Here is a 19,541-nt window from a genome sequence, read left to right on the forward strand (position 1 = left end):
AAGCTTTTCCTTAGTTTGCCCATGTTCCAGGAGAAATTTGATAGTCGGCCTGCTTTCGAGGCCAAATGTGGGAGTCAGATTCAGATAAGCCACAATTGTTGATTTCTTCAGGCAAACTGCTTTTTTTTGTCAACCTTGAGTTCTGCTGGTACTTTCGATACAAAATAGCCAGATTTGTGGGTATTCCACTGGTCTGTGCTATGAACTGCCTTCAAGGTCGTCTCCAACATGCTGGCGAGTCCTAGAAGCCGCAGGTGGCCTGCGATTCGCACAAATCCCTTACATCTTACGGTTTAGCTCGTAAATCAGCTGATTTTGAGTACTCGTAGCACAAACCAAACCTTCAAGGCAGGCGGCCTGACGAGGGCCAAATCAGCTGCAGCCGTCTTCTTTGTTTGTTGATAAACCAGGAACAAGCCGATTACAAAAAGCAGGAAACCTGTTATCATAAATCCAATTATACATGTCTTTGGCGTCCTCCTGAGACAAAACGGAAAGACACATCAGCTCCTACATCCATAACGTATCCTGCAGTGTGAGTCTCAGCGGGACATGAGGGCTCTCCGGGACCCTGTCGCTTTGTTGAAAAGATTTTGTTGATTGCGTTTAAAGTCCAGCTCACCAGCTCCTTAATAGTATTTTTCGTTTGAAAGATGTGTAACAGGACTGTGATGGACTTGCGACCTGTCCAGGGTGTACCCCCGCCCCTCGCACAATGATTGCCGGACATGGACACCGGCGACCCCTGTGACCCAAAATGGAAGAAGCGGGTAAAAGATAATGGATGGATGGATGAAGATGTGTAACAGGAGCTTCGAGAAACAGACAGTGAGAAAAAAAGTAGGAGGAAGAGGAGAACAGGGGAGGGAGAGAAAAGGCATCCGCCTTGTGTGAGAGCGAGCGCATAAGACTTTTATCCAAAAGACCTTTTTCTGAACTATTATGGCCTTGGTGTCCTCAGGCTGTTTCTGTGAGTAGTAAGTTGGCCAGCTGGCCTAAAACATTTGACTGTCATGATGATTGTTTGGGACTGATGGTCCTTTTTTGCATGTGTTAAAGCTAGTTTCTTGGACTTCAACAGGAAGATGGCTTGAAACACGTCAGTGAGGTGCTATTTATAAAACAGATCTGGGTTGGCAGGCCTCAGACTGATGAAGTCTTTTGGATGAAAGATGAAATGTTTCTTCCAAACAGAAACTGTCCAGATGGCATGATTTAAGCAGTTTTTTGTGATTTATCTACCTGGACGATTGAGCTTTTCAAACCTTTTATATCTGATTTGATTTTTAAGGAGATCTTGTATATTTACAGAAGCTTTTGAAAAATGCAAAATGGGGCAGAACCCAACAATCAGAGACTAACGAAAAATAAAAAGAATTTCATAAAGATCACTGCATTTTACATTTTTGTACACACGTTGTCTACAGCTTGGGTGCAGCTTTATGGTCTGAAAATGTTTTTTTTTAATTAAAAAAACAATCTGTCTGTTTGCTATGAAAGTTTAACGTCTGAGAATGCTGTTTCTGTGCTGCTGCTGTTTGTGACGATAACGCTCAGTCTGTGTGTTGTAAATATGTGAAATATTGTGTATTTTCAGTGGATGATTTTGTGTACACACGTGTAAATACATTTATCTTTCTTGTACAATCAGTCAAGAAGTTGGGTTCGTCTACGTGTTCTGGTGAAAAGGCGTAACGTCACGTGTCACGTCTGTGAAGTTTTCATGTTTCATTTTTATGTGCAGCGAGAAGTTTTGTAAATTGAGATTAAAACAGTGGACATCACGATGGACAGAGGCTGGTTCATTTTAAAGACACCCAAGGAGTCGGTCTTTCGAACGTTCCGTTTTGTCCAAAATAAAGATCTTCAAACACCTTTAATGTTTGCAACATTTCAAAAATACAGATATGAGGTGATGCATATTTGATAGTTATAAGTAGTGTAAATATCTGTGACGCATCTTGTTTTACTCCAGAACTGTTTGTTTAAAACATCTAACTAAACTCAGACAAGCGCATCCAAAACAAACGGAGTGCCGTCTGTCATTTTCCTTTTGTTCCTTCACTTTTTTAAGAACGAAAAATGGTAAATAGGCCCAAAAAATGCACAGAAGATGACCTAAAGTTTGCATTTTTTTTATATGTACAACTAGTAAAAGTATAAAAAGTTCAAGTATTTCCAAAGAACACGTAGCCTGAGTTTGTTTGTTGCTTCTAAATGAAAAAAAAAAAAGTATTTAGCTAAAACTTTATTCCACCTGTCGTGTCGATGCCAGGTCATAAAATCATCGACAGTCAGGAGGAGAATATAGAGGTACAGTAGTTCCTCGCTTTTTCGCGCTTCATTAAACGCGGACTTGATCTATCGCGGTATTTCAAAATAAGATCGGACATGACACACAAGCGGCTGGTTGATGTATGAGACGCACGATCGGCACGGAATTTTTATTTAAAATTAATAATTTTAAATTATTTAACACCTGCTGCACCTTTGTGCAGCCCACAGCTGCAGGATAAACTTCCTGCTGCAGCTGATCAGCTGTTCACTGTGCAGAACGAAGAAGTGGGCGTGGCCAAGAGCACGTGCAGGTGGCAAAGAGCAGAGGAGGCAGGGAGCTGAAATCATGACATTCTGTGCTCTTTTAGAGCGTTTAGAAATATATATGTATATATATATACTTACTACTTATACTACTATTCCTACTTTGCGGTTTTTCACTTATCTTGGGGCTTCAGGGTACGGATCCCCTGCGATAAACGAGGGACTACTGTACAGTGACTAGTTTGAAGAAATTTAATTTGACTGTCATTCAAGAGGGCTTTTTGCAGTTATCTTTATAAATGACTCAATTTATATCAACCATGACTGACTTATCACAGCAACAAAAGCGTAAAACATCTGCAGGGTGAATACTTTTTACAGGCACTGTATTAATATTTACACAACTTATTAAAATCTAAATACGTACATCTGTGTGCAGCTCATTATACCAGTTTAAATAAACACAAACCAACGTGAAAGAAGTGATCAGCCACCAACAGTTGAAACATTGCCTTTTACACTTCTGTTAAATCACTTGCTAGAAAAAAAAGAACAAAATTACAAATGCATGGAGTCCAAACTGACTGACCTAAAGAGATGGATCAGTTAGACTAAAAGAGGCACTTCAACTGAAACCTAATGAAAGTTTCTGCATCCAGAGGAATAAAAGATGCCGACACGTCCGGGGTTTGCTCTTGTCCGTTCCGTGCGTTTATAAAACATGTTTTCTGCTGCTCAATCTGCACAATGTTGTTTTAAAATTCACGTTATCTTCTCTGACACTGATGGCTTCAGACGTGAGAAACAGGATTAAACTTCTCACTGTTTCGGGGTTTTCTCTGCCCAGATTCCTCACACCATCTAACACAAGTATGGATGTGACTTGATAACAAAATACTTTAATCAAACTGACCCTATCGTTAATATTTGCAAGAACATCTGAAGTTTTTTTTTCAGATCTGTGTTTTTTTTTAGTCCACCTTCTGACAGTGAGGTAGAGCTCCTGCTATAGCTGCTCCTCTGCCGTCTGGACAGCCGTCTGGTCTTGTGGTGAGTAGAGCGCGCTGAACTGGACCTGGTGAACACTGATCATCTTTTTCACATGGGGGGTGATCATAGTCCGTAAACAGTGAAGTCTCACCAGGCCTGACTGACCCCCGGATACAAGCCACACGTGGCTGCTCATGTTCGGGTTGAAACGAACCTGAAAGAAAAGGGTATCACAATTTTTATTTCCATGAAAGGTGAGCTCGTTTTCAGAGAGGACGAACTCCAGATGACCTCTACGATCGTAACTTCATACACCAAGGGAGGAAGCTGAAAGGTAATTTAGAAGTTAGCTGGTGTTATTCGGAGATATCGGTGCTCGTTTCCAACCTGGACGCTGAATTTGATCAAGATCATGATGATGTTTCACAAATGAATGAGATATATAAAAAAAAAACACTTTCAATCAGATTTACTCTGTCAAAGCCAAAACATAAAGCACCAACATAATGTTTCCTTAACGTGAGAGCTTTGTTTAAAATGTGAGGCTCGTTTAATCTTTTAGCTCCTTTTCTGATAAGATACAAAAGCAGTCTCCATAACTACTATACCTCTAACTTAAAGCAAAATAGGTGGCCCTGCGGTGTGAATTAACGTTTCAAAAAACAGAATTACATTAAGCCAAAGTGGAAGCGGTCGGAATCACATTTGAAAAACAAACAAACAAAAAAACAGAATTACATTAAAAAAAAAGGAAAGAAAGAAATTCAATTTGAAAAAAAAACAAAAAATAAAATAAAATGGAATTACATTTGAAAAAAACCAATTATTCAAAAATGATATAATTTCTGTTTTTTCTAATGTAATTCCATCAATTATCTTTTACCCGCTTCTTCATTTTGGGTCATGGGGGTCGCCGCTGCCCATGTCCAGCGGTCACTGTGCGAGGGGTGGGGGACACCCTGGACAGGTCCATCACAGGGACACATCGAGACAAACGAGACAAACAATCATTCACTCTCTCACCTAGGGACAATTTAGAGTTACCAATCAGCCTAACATGCATGTTTTTGGTCTGTGAGAGGAAACCGGAGTACCCGGAGAAAACCCACGCATGCACGGAGAGAACATGCAAACTCCACATAGAAAGGCCCCCTGGACCGGGATTTGAACCGGCAACCTTCTCGTTGAGAGGCAGCAGCTCTACCAGTTGCACCACCGTGCTGCCCAATGTAATTCCGTTTTTTCACATGTTGTTCATTTCCACCTTAGGGCCACCGTAGTATTGTTTTCCTTAAGCACAAAGACGAACGAGTCATCAGCAAAGCGTGATTTTCTGTAACCTGCTGTGGCTCTGAATGACTCAGCTGTCACTCTCAGAGTCGATCAGACAGTTCCCTTCTTTTCTTCTTAAAGGAGCTCGTCATCACTGTAAATCCTCCTGGTGTTTGTCCTTCCCTGCTTTGTTTCTGACTCCCTCTCCTTCCTGCTCTAGATCCATAAACCAGCAAAAATCACAAAGGTGTTTTGTCCGAGTTTGTCCCATGAAGCTCCATCATTTCACCCCAAAGGGCAAAGCGACTCCCTCAGCTCTGCCTCTTAAAATTAAACACATAATATCCTCAAATGGCTGCTTTCCATCTCCTTGTCCTTCCTCCCACTGACGGTGACGCTCTTCTCATTTCCCACATCATTACATTTGGTCAGACTTTACAGCCGCCCATCAAAAAGTCACATCTCGCCTCTGCCTGATTTTTATCCTATGCTGCTGAACGAGTCTGAAAATGCCTAAAATGTTTAACGAGGTTGAGTCAGGTCTTCTGGACGGATTCTTCTTCGTTCAGAGGACCTAACCTCGTTAGATTTACCTACCTGGATTATTGAGCATACACAATAACGTATTTGAGTTAATATGTACCTTATGTAACGCAGTCAAAGACTTTTCTTCCATATTTGGGATTTCTGTTGTTTCTGTCCGCTGCATCTGTTTCCACAAAGTCCTCTTCCCCAGTCCAACAAGCGTCCGCTGGAAGTCAGAGCAGATGCTTATTAGAAAGAAGGTAAAAAATACAAAAGTTTTACTCTAAACACAAAGAGGATCGAAATCAAAGTTTCAGAGGATTAGCAAAATAAGAAAACAGATGCATGTTTACATCCAAAACAACAAGAAGCTTAGATTAGAAGATTCCAATCATTATAAACGAGCGAGAACCTACCATGTTGAAGTCTGAATATTGCAGGTAGTATTTCTCTACAGCCTCTTTGTAGGTCTGAAACTGTCCCTGAGGACTCGTTTCATTTTCAACACTTCCTGCCTCCTCCTCGTTTCCTCCTTCAGTCGCAGCATCTGCTTTTTCTGTCTCTCCTCCTTCCTGTCCTTCGTCAACATGCCCTTCTGCTTCAGCATCTTGCATCTCTTCAGGTTCTACCTCTGCTGCGTCACAACGTACCTTAGACGTGACGTAGGCAGGCTGAGAAGAAGCACAGGTTAGTAAAAAAGGCTGTTAGTGAGTCAGTTTTATTTAGAAATGTCCCATCAGGTAGGGTTGGGGAAAAAAAGGGGGATTTAGAAACATTTGTTTGACTTACAAAACGTCTCAGTGATATTCGTTTGACGTTGTGAATGGAGGAGTTGAGCGGAGGTAGCATGACCAGAATGACCTCACCGAGCAAGTCCGCCGTCAACGCGCAGTTCAACCACTCAGAGTAAGAAATGGACTGCAGGGACACGAAATACAGTCCAATAAATGCACAAACCACAACTAAAGTGAGCGCCTTCCTGCAAGATATCATTTATGACAATAGCTGCTCAGTGTGAGATATTATGTTTTTATTGGTCAATAATGGCATTAGATAAGCAGGGGTGGAAGTAATGAATTGCAAATACATTACAGTAATTAAGTAGCTTTTTTGGGGTACTTGTACTTTTACGAGTATTCCTTTCAAGTGTGTATTTTTACTCATACTTAAGTACAATTTAGACCATGTAATCTACTTTGCTACTTTTAAAATCAGAAGTCGCTACAGAGTACAGCCGAAATTTGAATTAATATTCAAACCGTTCATCTGCATCTTTGTAGCCAATAAGGTTCTCAGATCGAGAACGCACCAGTTACCTATGACGTCAGCAAAGGACAACTCCGTAAAGTCATTCATGGACCGAAGATTTGGAGAAAAAGCCCAAATGGAGACAGAGGACACTGTCAACAGAGAAAATGACGATGGTACTTTGTACTTTTACTTAAGTATTTTTTATAACACCAGTACTTGTAATTGAGTACAATTCAAGCAGCGTAACAGTACTTGTACTTGAGTACAAATTTTCAGTAATCTGCCCACCTCTCTTGATAAGTATCTTGATGCTTAATTAAAAAAATTCAGCTGTATATTATAATTTTGAACTAGATTAAAGCTCTCGTAAGCTGCTTGACCTTCATTTTAAAGCCTTGCCTTTAACAGAAACAGTTCAGTGCGGCAGAACGGTGCACGTAAGAGGAAAACTTCAAAAAATGTTCTTAAAATTAAACAAAGTGCCGAGTCATGTTTGTAACAGCACACACGACTCAAAGCAGAAAAAAGTAGCAACATAAAACAAGTATGATACGAAAACCATAAAAACAGAAAAAATATATATTTTTTACACTAAATATTCAACACTGATAGAAATTTCTCTCGAAAAATGTGAAAGTAACGAGTTTTAACCACACGCCTAAAACTTTTAGTGGAGCGTTTAGTGTTTTTTGCATGTTTTTGTGATAAATTTTCTTATTTCAGGTGTGATTTTACTCACATTTGTCCCTTTCTTGTCATCTAAGAATCATTTTATGAATCACCTTTACCTTACTCATTTGTAAAGCACTGATTTATCAGTAAACTAAAACTTCGTGGCTAAAATCCTGAAAAGTTCATTTGACAGTGACGGATCTTCGTGGGACGCGACGAGCATCACTCACCCACACGGGCGTGCTCCGAGGAACTGCGAAGAACGCGTTCATGTTGTGGTCTAAGAAATGAACTCCCAGTGACGTGGTACTACACAGAAAAACAAGCACACGTGAAAAGATTCAGACCTGTGGTAATTTTAACAACATTAATTTAAAACATTTCCTTTGTACAGGCAGGAACAATAGACCTCACTCTTGTTAAAAAAATGAAATAAAAACGCAGCTCAGTTATTTTGTTTTCAGCTGTTGGCTTTAAATAGTTCTACTTCTTACCTTGTTGCTGTATCTTCAAATATTACATTTTTAAATGTTTCGTTGTAATTAGTTATATCACGCATTAAGGAAAGCTCATGATCGTGGGTGGGGGAGTAAGCCAGTCTTAAAGCCTCACATCACCAGTGCTCAGACTCTGGTTCCCAACAAAACCCAAACAAGGTCCTCAGTTGGAAAAGGGTGGATTGTTCTCTTCAGGTCGAAGGTGAGGTTCAGTCTCAAGTGGAGGAGTTCAAGTATCTCTGAGTTTTGTTCACGAGTGAGGGAAGAATGGAGCGTGAGATTGACAAATGGATCAGTGCAGCATCTGCAGTATTGTGGACTCTGTGCTGGTCCGTTGTGGTGAAGAGGGAGCTGAGCTGTAAGTTTAAGCTCTCTGTTTACCGGTTGGTCTACGTTCCTCCCCTCACCTCTGGTCATGAACTCAGAGCAGAGACTGAAAGAATGAGATCGTGGATACAGGAGGTTGAAATGAGTTTCCTCTGCAGGGTAGCTGGACTCTCCCTTAGAGATGAGGTGAGAAGTTCAGTTATCAGGAGAAACTCCGAGTAGAACCGCTGCTCCTCCACATCCAGAGGAGCCAGTTGAGGTGGTTCGGGCATCTGGTAAGGATGCTCCCTGGGCACCTCCCCAGGGAGGTGCTTCAGGCGTGTCTGACTGGGAGGAGACCCCGGGGAAGAACCAGGCCAACTGGCCTGGGAACACCTTGGAGTCCTCCCAGAAGAGCTGGAAGAGGTGGCTGTGGAAAGAGATGTCTGGACCTCCCTGCTCAAGATGCTGCCCCCGAGACCAGAGTCCAGAACAAGAGGAAGATGATGGATGGATGGAACAAACATGGCAGCTTCTGTAAAAAGCCTCGTGTTGACTTCAGTTCACAACATCAGGTCCATTAGTGTGATATGTCTGAGATAAACTCCTCAGTTCTGATGTAAGTTCATTTAAACCGTGTTTTTTATACTAAAACACTCTTAAGCAAAAACAAAATAAGAGCTAATTGTCTTACTTGGTGAATAATAATAATAATGCTCCTCACATTTTTAGGGTATAACACAAAAGAATCATCAAATCACTAAGTTCCCCGTACGAACCACCTACTTACTGATCTTCTCTGGTGTTTACATTGATACGGACATTTAGCAAATACAAATGTAAGTTCTGATAGAGAAGCTCTCTTACGGTACAAAGGCTGTCTCTTTGGCCATCATGATCCCAGATGCATGCAACGGCCAGCAGATTTCATTGGTCAGATAGCGTTTCTGGACTCTAACGGGCTCAAAGAGTCTCCTCAGGTCCCACATCTTCACGTAGCGGTCGTCACCTGCCGTCGTCAGCAGGTGCCTGAAAGAAATACAGGTTCAAAAATTTATCAACATCACTGGTTTGAGTTAAAAAAAATAAAAACGAGGCTGAATAAGTGAAAAACGCGTAGCTTGAAGTGCAATGCATCATTCCTGCTTCCATTGATCAAGTCTGCCAGCAGCGTCTGCCGCTAATAAACGATGACACAGAAATCAATATACACTTCAACGTGCTGGATGTGAGGAATGGAAAGAAAAAAGAAAGATGATAAATTAATAATTCAGTTTGGAGAAAAAAGAAAAGGGGAAAAAGGGGCTTTCAGAAGCAGAAGTGAAAGATTTAATAAAAAGATGTTTAATTAAAAAGCATTGATCCAGACATGAAATGTATTCTGAACATTAACAGCTGAGAGATTCTAAAATATTTCTCCCTTTTGGATTAATCACTGCGAGCTATTCACTTTAAATAACTGAGGTTTTGTATTGCATGACAGAGAAAAACAGAATAACATGCTTGTTTATCTAATTAGTCCCAGTTGTGGCCAGAGATGCTGTTGAGTTGTTAATAGGAACATTAATTTATCAGAAACATTTATAGAGAACATAAACCAAATGCACGCAAACATCACGAAGACCAAGTTATATTTGCTGATCTTTAAATAAGTGTTGCCTTCAGTGAGACAAATGGGATCATTAAGACTTTTTAAGGGTCAGTGGTGTGATAAACAAGAGTAAATACACAAAGTGCACGCTAACGAGCGCTAAAGAACGACACCATATAACGCTGGAGTTAATATGATGTTTAATAATATAGAATATAATGTGCACTCATGTATGCTAATGAAAATAAAAACCCTTCCCATAGATAAAAACATATCACAAAAAAAAAAAAAAACACTTGAGGAGTGGCCCAGTTTATTTTTTATGTTTTATTTGTTCATTATCACAACGTGAAAAGTTTTTTTCAAGCACTGGCAGTGAAAAGGTGATTATGAAAATATGCGCCACTGATTTAGCTGCTGATAGTTAAAGTCTCTCATTTGGGTGCTGAGCAGACTCTAAAGAGCACAGATGTGCATATTAATGTGTTATATAAATATGCAGCAGCAGAGTAATGATTTATGCTGATATTAGGAGACTTATTGGCAGACTGTAAATACTAAAGCTTTTAAAATAAGAATACTTTTTTAGTTTAAAATAATCCAAATCTTTAATATTTTATTTTAAACAGAATGGCTGTAAGACTGAGGTGTTCAATAATTTTATTAAAAGTATCCACGATAAGGCAGAAAATCATAAATTGTCACCAATCGCTGTACAAGTCATATTTTAGGTGGGTTGTCAGGTCTCTAAGAAATAATAATGGTGATAAACTCTCACTAATGGTTTAGATCTCAACATAGACCAGATAAAATTAAACACTTAGGGGAAAAAAAAAAATCAAATTTTGATACAAAAACACCATTTGTAGCAGGATATTCCTTCAGCTCTCGTGCAGAGTTGCAGTGAGTCGTTGCAGCAAACACTAATGATGTAAACGAGCCGCTCGTCTCTCAAACAGCCGTTGGTGAACGGAGCAGAGAAACATCATGAAGGAGGAAGAGTCTGTGATGGTTAATGACATTTTAACACATGAGGGAGTTCACCTTTGCGCTTTCGGGGTGTATTCACATAAAGAAAGTAAAAATACTACATTTGTTTCATCTTCGACATCAACCTATTAGACACTAGAGCTGCGATTTCTCGCTTGAGCCCGAGCCCCCGGGATTTGCAACTGACCCACAACAAGCGACATAATGGCGCTGGAAAGTATTAAACAAAAGCTAAAAACAGGAGAACTGACTCTACAAAGTCAGCACAGTGAAACCTGCTGATGTGTCAGGTCAGGTGCACGCTCAGGTGCGACCGGCTGGTTGAAAGAGGTAAAAAAATAAAAGTCTAAAACTTCAGATGGACAACGGGATCATCAGCCGCGCGCATCCGCTGACTGGCAGGTTGAAAAAGGTTTTAAAAAAAGTCCCGTTAAGCTTCATATGGATCACCGGATCATCGGCCGCGTGCGTCAATTCCACCTGCTGTCATCTGCAGCGAAGGAAGTAGCAGCAGCTACAAAGGCTGAAGCTAGCAGCACATTCAATTAAAACAGCCTTGTTCTATATCTTTCCAAATGATTTTGTTCTAAAAATATTTTCATTCATCTGCACAATAGCCTATTTTTAGAGTTGATTTTTTTAGGCTCTTCGTTTCGTCTGTTAATATCCATTTGGTGCAACAAGACATCTTATATCTTCCTTTCTTTGAAATTTGTTTTTAAAATATCATGTCAAACTGATTTGCTTACAAAAGAAGGAAAAGCTTAATTAACAAACATGTTGTGTTATTTTTCAGGTTTGGGCATGTAATTACAGTTAATTGGTCGGGTCCAGTCAGGTTGGGCTCGGACTAAATGCCTACAGGCTCGGACACGGTCCGATTTTTTAGGCCCGAATGCAAATCTACTAGAGATTATTTTTCTGTTAGTTTGTATTTTGTTTAGGGTACGGTTTGAAGTTTACTGGACACAGATTGTATTAAAGCATATTAGGACTTTTCTTCTTCAAAGCATCTATTCAAACAGCAAGTCATCTCTTCATTTGTGTTTTCAGGTGTTGGTGAGCTTTAAATAACTTTTTCTGTTGTTGCTTGCTGGTGGGGCTCAATTAAAACTCAGTTTCTGATTGGATAATTTATTTATAGTGTTAGACTAAAATCATCTTTTGTTGGGACATGACAGAGTTTTAGTCATTTTAATTAAACCTTGAAAATTACATTGTCTCATGCAACTTTTTGATGATTTGTGACCTTACATAATCTGTTAGCAGTGGAAGTGTGTGTGAAGCTACTACCACACAACTCAGTCAGATATGGGTGGATTGTCCTCTCCGGGTTGGGAGTGAGGTTCTGCCTCAAGTGGAGGAGTTCAAGAACCTCAGGTTTATTTCACGAGTGAAGGAAGAACAGAGCGTGAGATTGACAGATGGATCAGTGCAGCCCTTGCAATATTGAGTACTCTGTGCCGGTCCGTTGTAGTGAAGAGGGAGCTGAGCTGCACTCTCTCTGGTGGTCTACGCTCCTACCCTCACCCATGGTCACAAACTTTAGGTAGTGATTGAAAATCGAGATCGTTGATGCAGTTGGCCGAAATTAGTTTTCTCTGCAGGGTAGCTGGACTATAGGGTGAGAGGTTCAGTTATCCTGGAGAGACTGAGAGTAGAACCGCTGCTCCTTCACATCCAGAGGAGCCAGTTGAGGTTCAAGTTCAAGAGTCTTTATCGTCCCAAAGGAGCAATTTGTTTCACAGTCAGTAGGCACACAAAACATCCTTACTAGACATTAAGACATTAAAATAACAGAAGTCATCACCGCTCCTTGAGAAGCCCGATCACTACAGGGATGCATGATCTGTTCATTCTACACCTGGGCAGCAGATACCTGCGTCCAGATGGAAGCAACCTGAACTCGACATGGAGTGGTGATCAGGATCTGCCAGAATCAGCCTGGCCTTGTTCACTGACCTCGTCTTGTGTAAGTCAGTGAGGTTCTGTAGAGCTATACCAGCGGTTTTCCTGTACATCCTGACAATCCCCAAGAGTTTGTTCTTATATCTGGTAAGGATGGACCCAAGGCACCTCCCTAGGAGGTTTATGAATATGTCCAATTGGGAGGAGACCCCGGGGAAAACCCAGGACAAACTGGAGAGACTACGTCTCTCAGCTGGGCTGGGAACACCTTGGAATTCACCCAGAGGAGTTGGAAGAGGTGGGAAAGAGATGTCTGGGCCTCCCTGTTTAAGCCCCCGCAACTCAACTCTGGATCAAGTGGAAGGGTGGACAGATGGATGGACTGACGGACAGACGGCTACAACCACACTTAATTTTAGCCAGTATCTGTAAAACTGACTGGCTGGCTTAGGTCAACTAGCAGTGATGTTCGTACTGAGTTAGATTGACTCTAATAGGTCATCTGCTGTAGATCTACAGTCAAAACATACTTTCTGAGAGTTTCAATAAAATCTGTTTAGCTGTTCATGAGATATTTGGCTAACAGTCACAGAAATGTACACAAACACAAGCAAAAACATTATTGCTCCATCTTTGGTGATAATAATTTGTGCAGGTTGGATAAAAATGTGCAGTTTGATTTACATGACGTTTAAAATGTGGTCGACTTGAGTTTTTTCTGTTCTGCTAAACTTTTAAGTCTTCCAGCATCCCCCGTCTGCAGGCAGACCAATGAATGTGTGTAAATAAATCAACAAGAAAGTGTAAAAAATGCTAATGCAAAAATTTGGGTTAAATCAGGAAAATCAGTTTGTAAACTGGATTTGTAAGATTCTGTAAAAGCAGCACCAGAACACAGGCAATGATGAAGAGCCCACCTGGAAGCCGGGCAGAAAGCCAGAGCTCGGACTGAGTGGTTGTGAGCAAGTATGCATCGGTAGGGCAGCAGAGTCAAAGACCTGTCCGACTCTCGAACGCGCAGCAGCGCTGACTTTGTCGACAGATCCCACAAACCGACGACACCTCAAGAGGAAAAAACACAAAAAGAAAATTTAAAGGGACAGGTAAGTATTCTCGCAATATTTCACGAGTAACAAAAAAAAAAGATTAATTTCAGATGAGCCAGAGTTGTTCCAGGAAACTCGTTTGTTTGTTCTTTCAGAGTTAGACGCAGTTAATCAAGAACATCTAGGACAAAAATCAATTCGTACCATCGTAGAATCCAATAGCCATTATGTTGTGTGGTTTTTGAGGCAGCCAATCCATAGTCAGGACCTGCCCGCTCCTTCCTTCACGAGGAGCTTTAATGGAGCCCAGCTTGAGAGTTACCACACCTCGAACCTGCAGAAAACAAGAGCAGGAAGCGATCAGGAGAAATGCAACTTCAACCGTTAATTTTCCTCTGGACCCATGTCATTTTTCATTTTATGTCCTAATAGGAGAGTAATGAGGTAATAAATTGAAAAAGATGAAATGGAAACAGGAACAAATTCATACCTTGTATATTGGTAGTTTTTCAGGGTCTTTTTCTGTTGAGACACACAAAGTCAACTTATTTATAAAACATTTTTGGTTAAAAAAAGACACAAAAAACTTTTTTTATCTGTTTAAATGTACAAAATAAACCATTATTTGAAATTACATGCACTCCCTGCAGGAGTGTTAAACTCATTTGCATAAAGAGGCCAAAACATTTTCCAACTCGTAGGCCAATTTCAGTCAACACATTAACCCAAGCTGGATGCCCGACATCTTTTCTTGGTTCCAAGTTCATAAACAGGAGTTAAATTGGTCCCATTTGATGTTTTTCTTGCTTCTACACATTAAAATCAATTATTACAGAAAAATCCAACCATTTTTTACGACATAAAAGTTAATGAATTGTCATAAAAAAACAGTATTTTATTTTATTTTTTTTAATGAGAAGAAATAAACATTACATATTTTTCAGACTATAAATTGCACCGGATTATAAGGTGCAATATCAATGACCAGGTCTGTTTCCATACATAAGGTGCACTGAATTATAAGGTGCATTAAGTGAAACCAAACAGTCGGATAAGTCAAACGTTATTCAACACAATAACCACATAATATCGGTTCGAGGTCAGTAAGCGCAACCAGAATTAATACATAAGGCGCACCTGATTATAAGGCTCACTGTTGATTTTTGAGAAAATTAAAGGATTTTAAGTGCAATTTATAGTCTGAAAAATGTGGTATTTTCATTTGAGTTATAACCTTGGGGGCCATGTAAGATGTTAACCTGGGCCAGAATTGGTGCATTATCTGCGAGCCTCGAGTTTGACACATGTGCTCCAAAGAGACTTTTATCTATTTTTATTATTTTCACATTTTCACAGCAGCAACGTCCTGATAGTGTTAAAAACACCTCTGAGGCTATAAGTCAGCTGTGGACGTCTTGATGATCGTTGCCGTGTTTAAGATGTAAAATCCAATAACAAAAGAAGGTTTCAGGCTGTTACAGGTCATACATTTTACTCCTTCAGTTCAGATTCCTGAGAGTTGAGATCAATATCTGCTGATTCACTCATCCATGATATCGATCAGCTCACCTCTGTCTAAGAAAAACACAAAGTGGTTCTTTCACAAGTCTCTCGAGTTGTGAATGTCTTTTTTTATTTTATGATGTTAATCTTTGTGTGTTAATAATAATAAAATGTCCACACATCATCCAAACCTGATATGAGTTTTACAGGATCTTGCACAGTTAGTGTAATGTTTTAAATCCTAACTAATTAGCCATTACAGTAGTCCCTCGCTACTTCGCGTTTTGTTTATCGCGGACTCGCTCTATCGCTGTTTTTCAAAACAAGACTGGACATGACACACAAGTGGCTGACTGATGGATGAGCCGCATGACCGGCATGGAATTTTTATTTAAAATTGATTATTTTAAATTATTTAGCACCTCCTGCACCTTTGTGCAGCCCCTACTGCAGGATAAACTTCCTGCTGCAGCTGATCTCCATGCAGAGCGGAGAAGTGGGCGTGGCCAAGAGCGCTTGCTGGTGGCAAAGAGCAGAGGAGGCAGAGAGCTGAATGCATGACATTCTGTCTCTTTTAGAGCATTTAGAGTTTAGAAACATTGTTTAGAATATTGCAAGCGTGTGGGAAGGGTTTAAAATGCTTTTATTTTAGTATATATATATATACAAAAATAAACTACTGCTTACTACTTGTACTACTATTCCTACTTCGCAGTTTTTCCACTCATCGCAGGGCTTCAGGGTACAGATCCACCATGATAAACGAGGGACTACTGTAATTATAAATTTAATCCAAGGCTTGATATGAAAACTGAACAAACTATTAGAGATAACAGACAATTCTTGGCCTTAAATCGAACCAAAATGAGTTAAAAATAACCTGCAACAATGCACGTGTTAAAGTGAACTGATAAAAAGCTGGTTCCTGCAATGAATAAAATGTGGTGCACATCAGAGTACTGTAACATGGCCTTCCTGTGATCCCCCAAGTAAGGCTTCGATGACTGACAGAGCGGGGATGCGAGACGAGTCAGCTAGAAGACCCAGAATTCATAGCTTCGACACCAAACACTCGCTCAGTGATGCATCTTTTTTGTCATTTCAATTATAGATCATTGTCTGATGGAGAAGGCTGCAGTAAATTATATGAGCTCACAGAATCGTCTCACATTCTTCCTTTTGTCTGTTTTCCTCCTCCCCAACGCCACCCCCCCACCCCCACCCTCCCATTCTGCAGTTTTAACAGCCTCCTCCTCTCATTCATTCTGGTGACAGGATCGACAAAAGCCATTTACAATTATCTGCTGCAAACAGCAGCGGGACGGTGGAGGCAAACGCACACACATCCTGTTTAACCCTGCTCCAACCAATTTCACCTTTAACTCTTTCAAACGATACGGAGAAATGAGATCCACCCATGGTGGTTTAAGATAGCTTATCAGTGTTTAGTTGGAGTCGGTTGGTGCTACAATGACCAGTCAAGGAATAGTTTTCATTGATCTACCTCCCGATTGAAATTTAAAAAGTATAAATATACCAAACAGTCCATATAATGTTAGCTTCAATGACAACAACCAGCAGGGGTGTTTGGTTAAAGCTGTTGTATAAAACACCTGCGATATGGTTCAGTGTGACTATAGTTGACTGCAGCTGACTTTAACGCCCACGTCATCATAAAAGGTGGAGTTTAAAGAGGCTGCAGTGAGGTCTGACAGCCTGTCAGTGGAAGTGAACTGACAACAGGGGCTTAGAGCGATTCTTTAAGAGCCAACACATCTTTATTCTTCAAAATGCTCTCAAACCACGAGTCAGTCAATCTAAATGATTAAAATGGGATTCTCAAAGATTTATTTACAAAATGTGTTTAATAGGAGAGGTGACTGTGAGCAGCAGTATGGTTTCATCTTTGCTTTGAGGACGCTGATGGAGAAGTACAGAGAGGGTCAGAAAGAAGTCCATTGTGTCTTTGTGGATTTAGAAAAAGCATCTGACAGAGTGCCGAGGGAGGAGGTGTGGTGTTACATGAGGAGATCTGGACTGGCAGAGAAGTATGTTAGACTGGTACAGGACATGTATGAGGACAGCAGGACATGTATGAGGACAGCAGGACATGTATGAGGACAGCAGGACATGTATGAGGACAGCAGGACAGTGGTGAGATGTGCTGTAGGAGTGACAGATAGCTTCAAGGTGGAGGTGGGAGTGCATCAAGGATCGGCTCTGAGCCCCTTCTTGTTTGCTCTGGTGATGGACCGACTAACAGGCAGGAATCCCCGTGGACTATGATGTTTGCAGATGATATTGTGATCTGTGGTGAGAACAGGGAACAGGTGGAAGAGAACTTGGAGAGGTGGAGGTATGCAGTTGAAAGAAGAGGAATGAAAGTCATGTAAGACAGAGTCCATGTGTGTGAATGAGAGGGAGGAGGTGGAACACTGAGGCTACAGGGAGCAGAGGTCACAAAGGTGCAGGACTTCAAGGACTCGGGGTCCACTCTCCAGGAAAATGGGGAGTGTGGTAAAGAGGTGCAGGCAGGATGGAGTGGGTATAATATGAACCTCACAGACATGTTTGTGGTTTAGGTGGGAGGACACCAGTGGACCTGGACACGTGAAATCCAAAACAAAATGCCCTGTGGAGATTCAAACCAACAAACCTCTTGTTATGAAGCAACAGCGCCAACCACTACACCACCATTCATCCTACTGCAAACATTTCTTAATAATTTTACAAGCTACAAAAAAAACATTGAAAACTAAATAAAACACACAAAAAGATTTTCAACGTTGTTAAAAATGAGGATTTTCCCTTGCCATGAATGGCGAGCAACTGTGTTAGCAAAATATTTCCTGGCCCACTGAAAGGATTTGAAGGAAACCTCAATCGGATGTACATCCACAACTGCATGAAAAAGAAACATCTATTATTAAAATACAGTATAATTTTCTTGTTTTGGTTTGAGGCATGTTGAGATGAGTTTATGGATAAACAAACAAATGTTTTTTAATAAATAAATAAATTGGTACATCTACAGCTCAGTGTAAATGAAGTCTCTCCTGGTGGTCTCTGTGTACGTTTTAGCTGTTATTTTCCGATGTGAGCACCTGGCAACCTTTGATCCATTAACTATAAGCAGAAGTGAAGCAGTGAGCTGATGAAGAAGCTCGTCGGAGACTGAGCCCAATGATCCGTGACAAGAAAATAAAATGGAAACCAGAGGCTGTGAAGCACAAGGAGAAAATGAAAAGAAACGTCAGGTTTTATTGAGCTTTTTATATCCAAACTCAGGCACTGAGTTTATCCCTTTGGTATAAAACCAAGCCACGTGGAATGGAGTGGAGTTTGGGTCCAGCCAGTTTACTGCAACTCATTCAAGGGCAAGAACATGAGCACGAGCTCTGTTTGCTGTTTCCCTTAAACTCAGATACAGGCAGTGGTGTGAAGCAAAGAATAAATAACTTGGGTTTAATAAATGAAGCTAACTGTCTCAATGTTTGTGAAGCATTCACTCTATTGTGAAACATTTTTCTTCCGTACGTTTTTCAGCATCTTTCTCGTTCCACAATTTTTGTGCTATTTCAACAAATCTTTCAAGACAATCCTGCTGTGACTTTTGGTGCTGGTGCAACTTTAGCTTTTTGAAATATTTAGCCTTTTCTGCCATTTTTGTTCTCATAGAAAATGAGCTCATTATACATCCTTTACATATTTACATGTTTACAACCTTTAACTGCTCCTGTCACATGTTTTCTGGTTCAGCTTCCTTATGCAATTAAAAAAAAAAATTCAGCTACTTTCAGCTGTTTTTTTCAGCTACTTTGTGCTACACTTTTGTGTTTCTTCTAACTTCTTTCTACTAATTTCAGCTTGTTATGCTCCTTTCAGCTTATTTATGAAAGTTTCAGCTTTTTCTGCTATTTTAGCTACTATTTAGCTGCTTTATGCTCATTTTAGTTTTTTCCAGTTAATTCAAAATTGTTTGCATTAATAAAAAAAAAAAAATCAGCCTAATTCAGCAAAAAATTGTAATCTATCCACTTCATTCTGGTGATTTAAGCTTCTTTCTGATTTTTTTTTTTTTTAGCTACTTTTCAGCCTTTTTTTGTTGTTGCTAATTTCAGCTTTTTCCAGATAATGTCCACTTTTTGTGCTCATTTCTGCTTCTTTCACTTGAAAAGTTTGGGCAAAACTGTTCTCTCTCGGCTTACTTCTGCTAATTTAAGCTTGTTCTACATTTTCAGCTAACGTTTTAGCATTTTATTTAGCTAATTTCAGCTGTTTTCAGATTAATTCAAGTTTTTCATAGTAATTTTGGCTACTTTTAGTCTAAATAACTTGTTTCTGCTAATTTCAGCTTGTTATGATCCTTTCAATTTATTTCTGCTACTTTCAGATTTTTCTGCTTTTTCAGCTACTATTCAGCTGTTTTCGTGCAAAATTTAGCTTTTT

The 19,541-nt window shown here is 40.1% G+C and overlaps 1 protein-coding gene across 1 annotated transcript in view; it reads right to left on the reverse strand.

Moving 5' to 3' along the window:
- Positions 1–3,243: 3,243 nt before the first annotated feature.
- gtf3c2 (general transcription factor IIIC, polypeptide 2, beta) overlaps positions 3,244–19,541 on the reverse strand; it is a 33,687-nt gene continuing 17,389 nt past the window's right edge. Inside the window, exons 12-21 of the mRNA XM_037685663.1 lie at positions 14,080–14,111; positions 13,794–13,923; positions 13,461–13,605; positions 8,922–9,083; positions 7,482–7,560; positions 6,118–6,246; positions 5,975–5,999; positions 5,745–5,896; positions 5,447–5,554; positions 3,244–3,745 (exon numbers count right to left, since the gene is read on the reverse strand). Coding sequence (XP_037541591.1) covers positions 3,548–3,745; positions 5,447–5,554; positions 5,745–5,896; positions 5,975–5,999; positions 6,118–6,246; positions 7,482–7,560; positions 8,922–9,083; positions 13,461–13,605; positions 13,794–13,923; positions 14,080–14,111 — 1,160 coding nt within the window. The 3' untranslated portion in view covers positions 3,244–3,547. The remainder of the gene's footprint in view (positions 3,746–5,446; positions 5,555–5,744; positions 5,897–5,974; positions 6,000–6,117; positions 6,247–7,481; positions 7,561–8,921; positions 9,084–13,460; positions 13,606–13,793; positions 13,924–14,079; positions 14,112–19,541) is intronic.

The sequence above is a fragment of the Nematolebias whitei genome, chromosome 12 (assembly GCF_014905685.2).
Source record: "Nematolebias whitei isolate Nwh7 chromosome 12, NemWhi1, whole genome shotgun sequence".
In the NCBI taxonomy this organism is placed as follows: domain Eukaryota; kingdom Metazoa; phylum Chordata; class Actinopteri; order Cyprinodontiformes; family Rivulidae; genus Nematolebias; species Nematolebias whitei.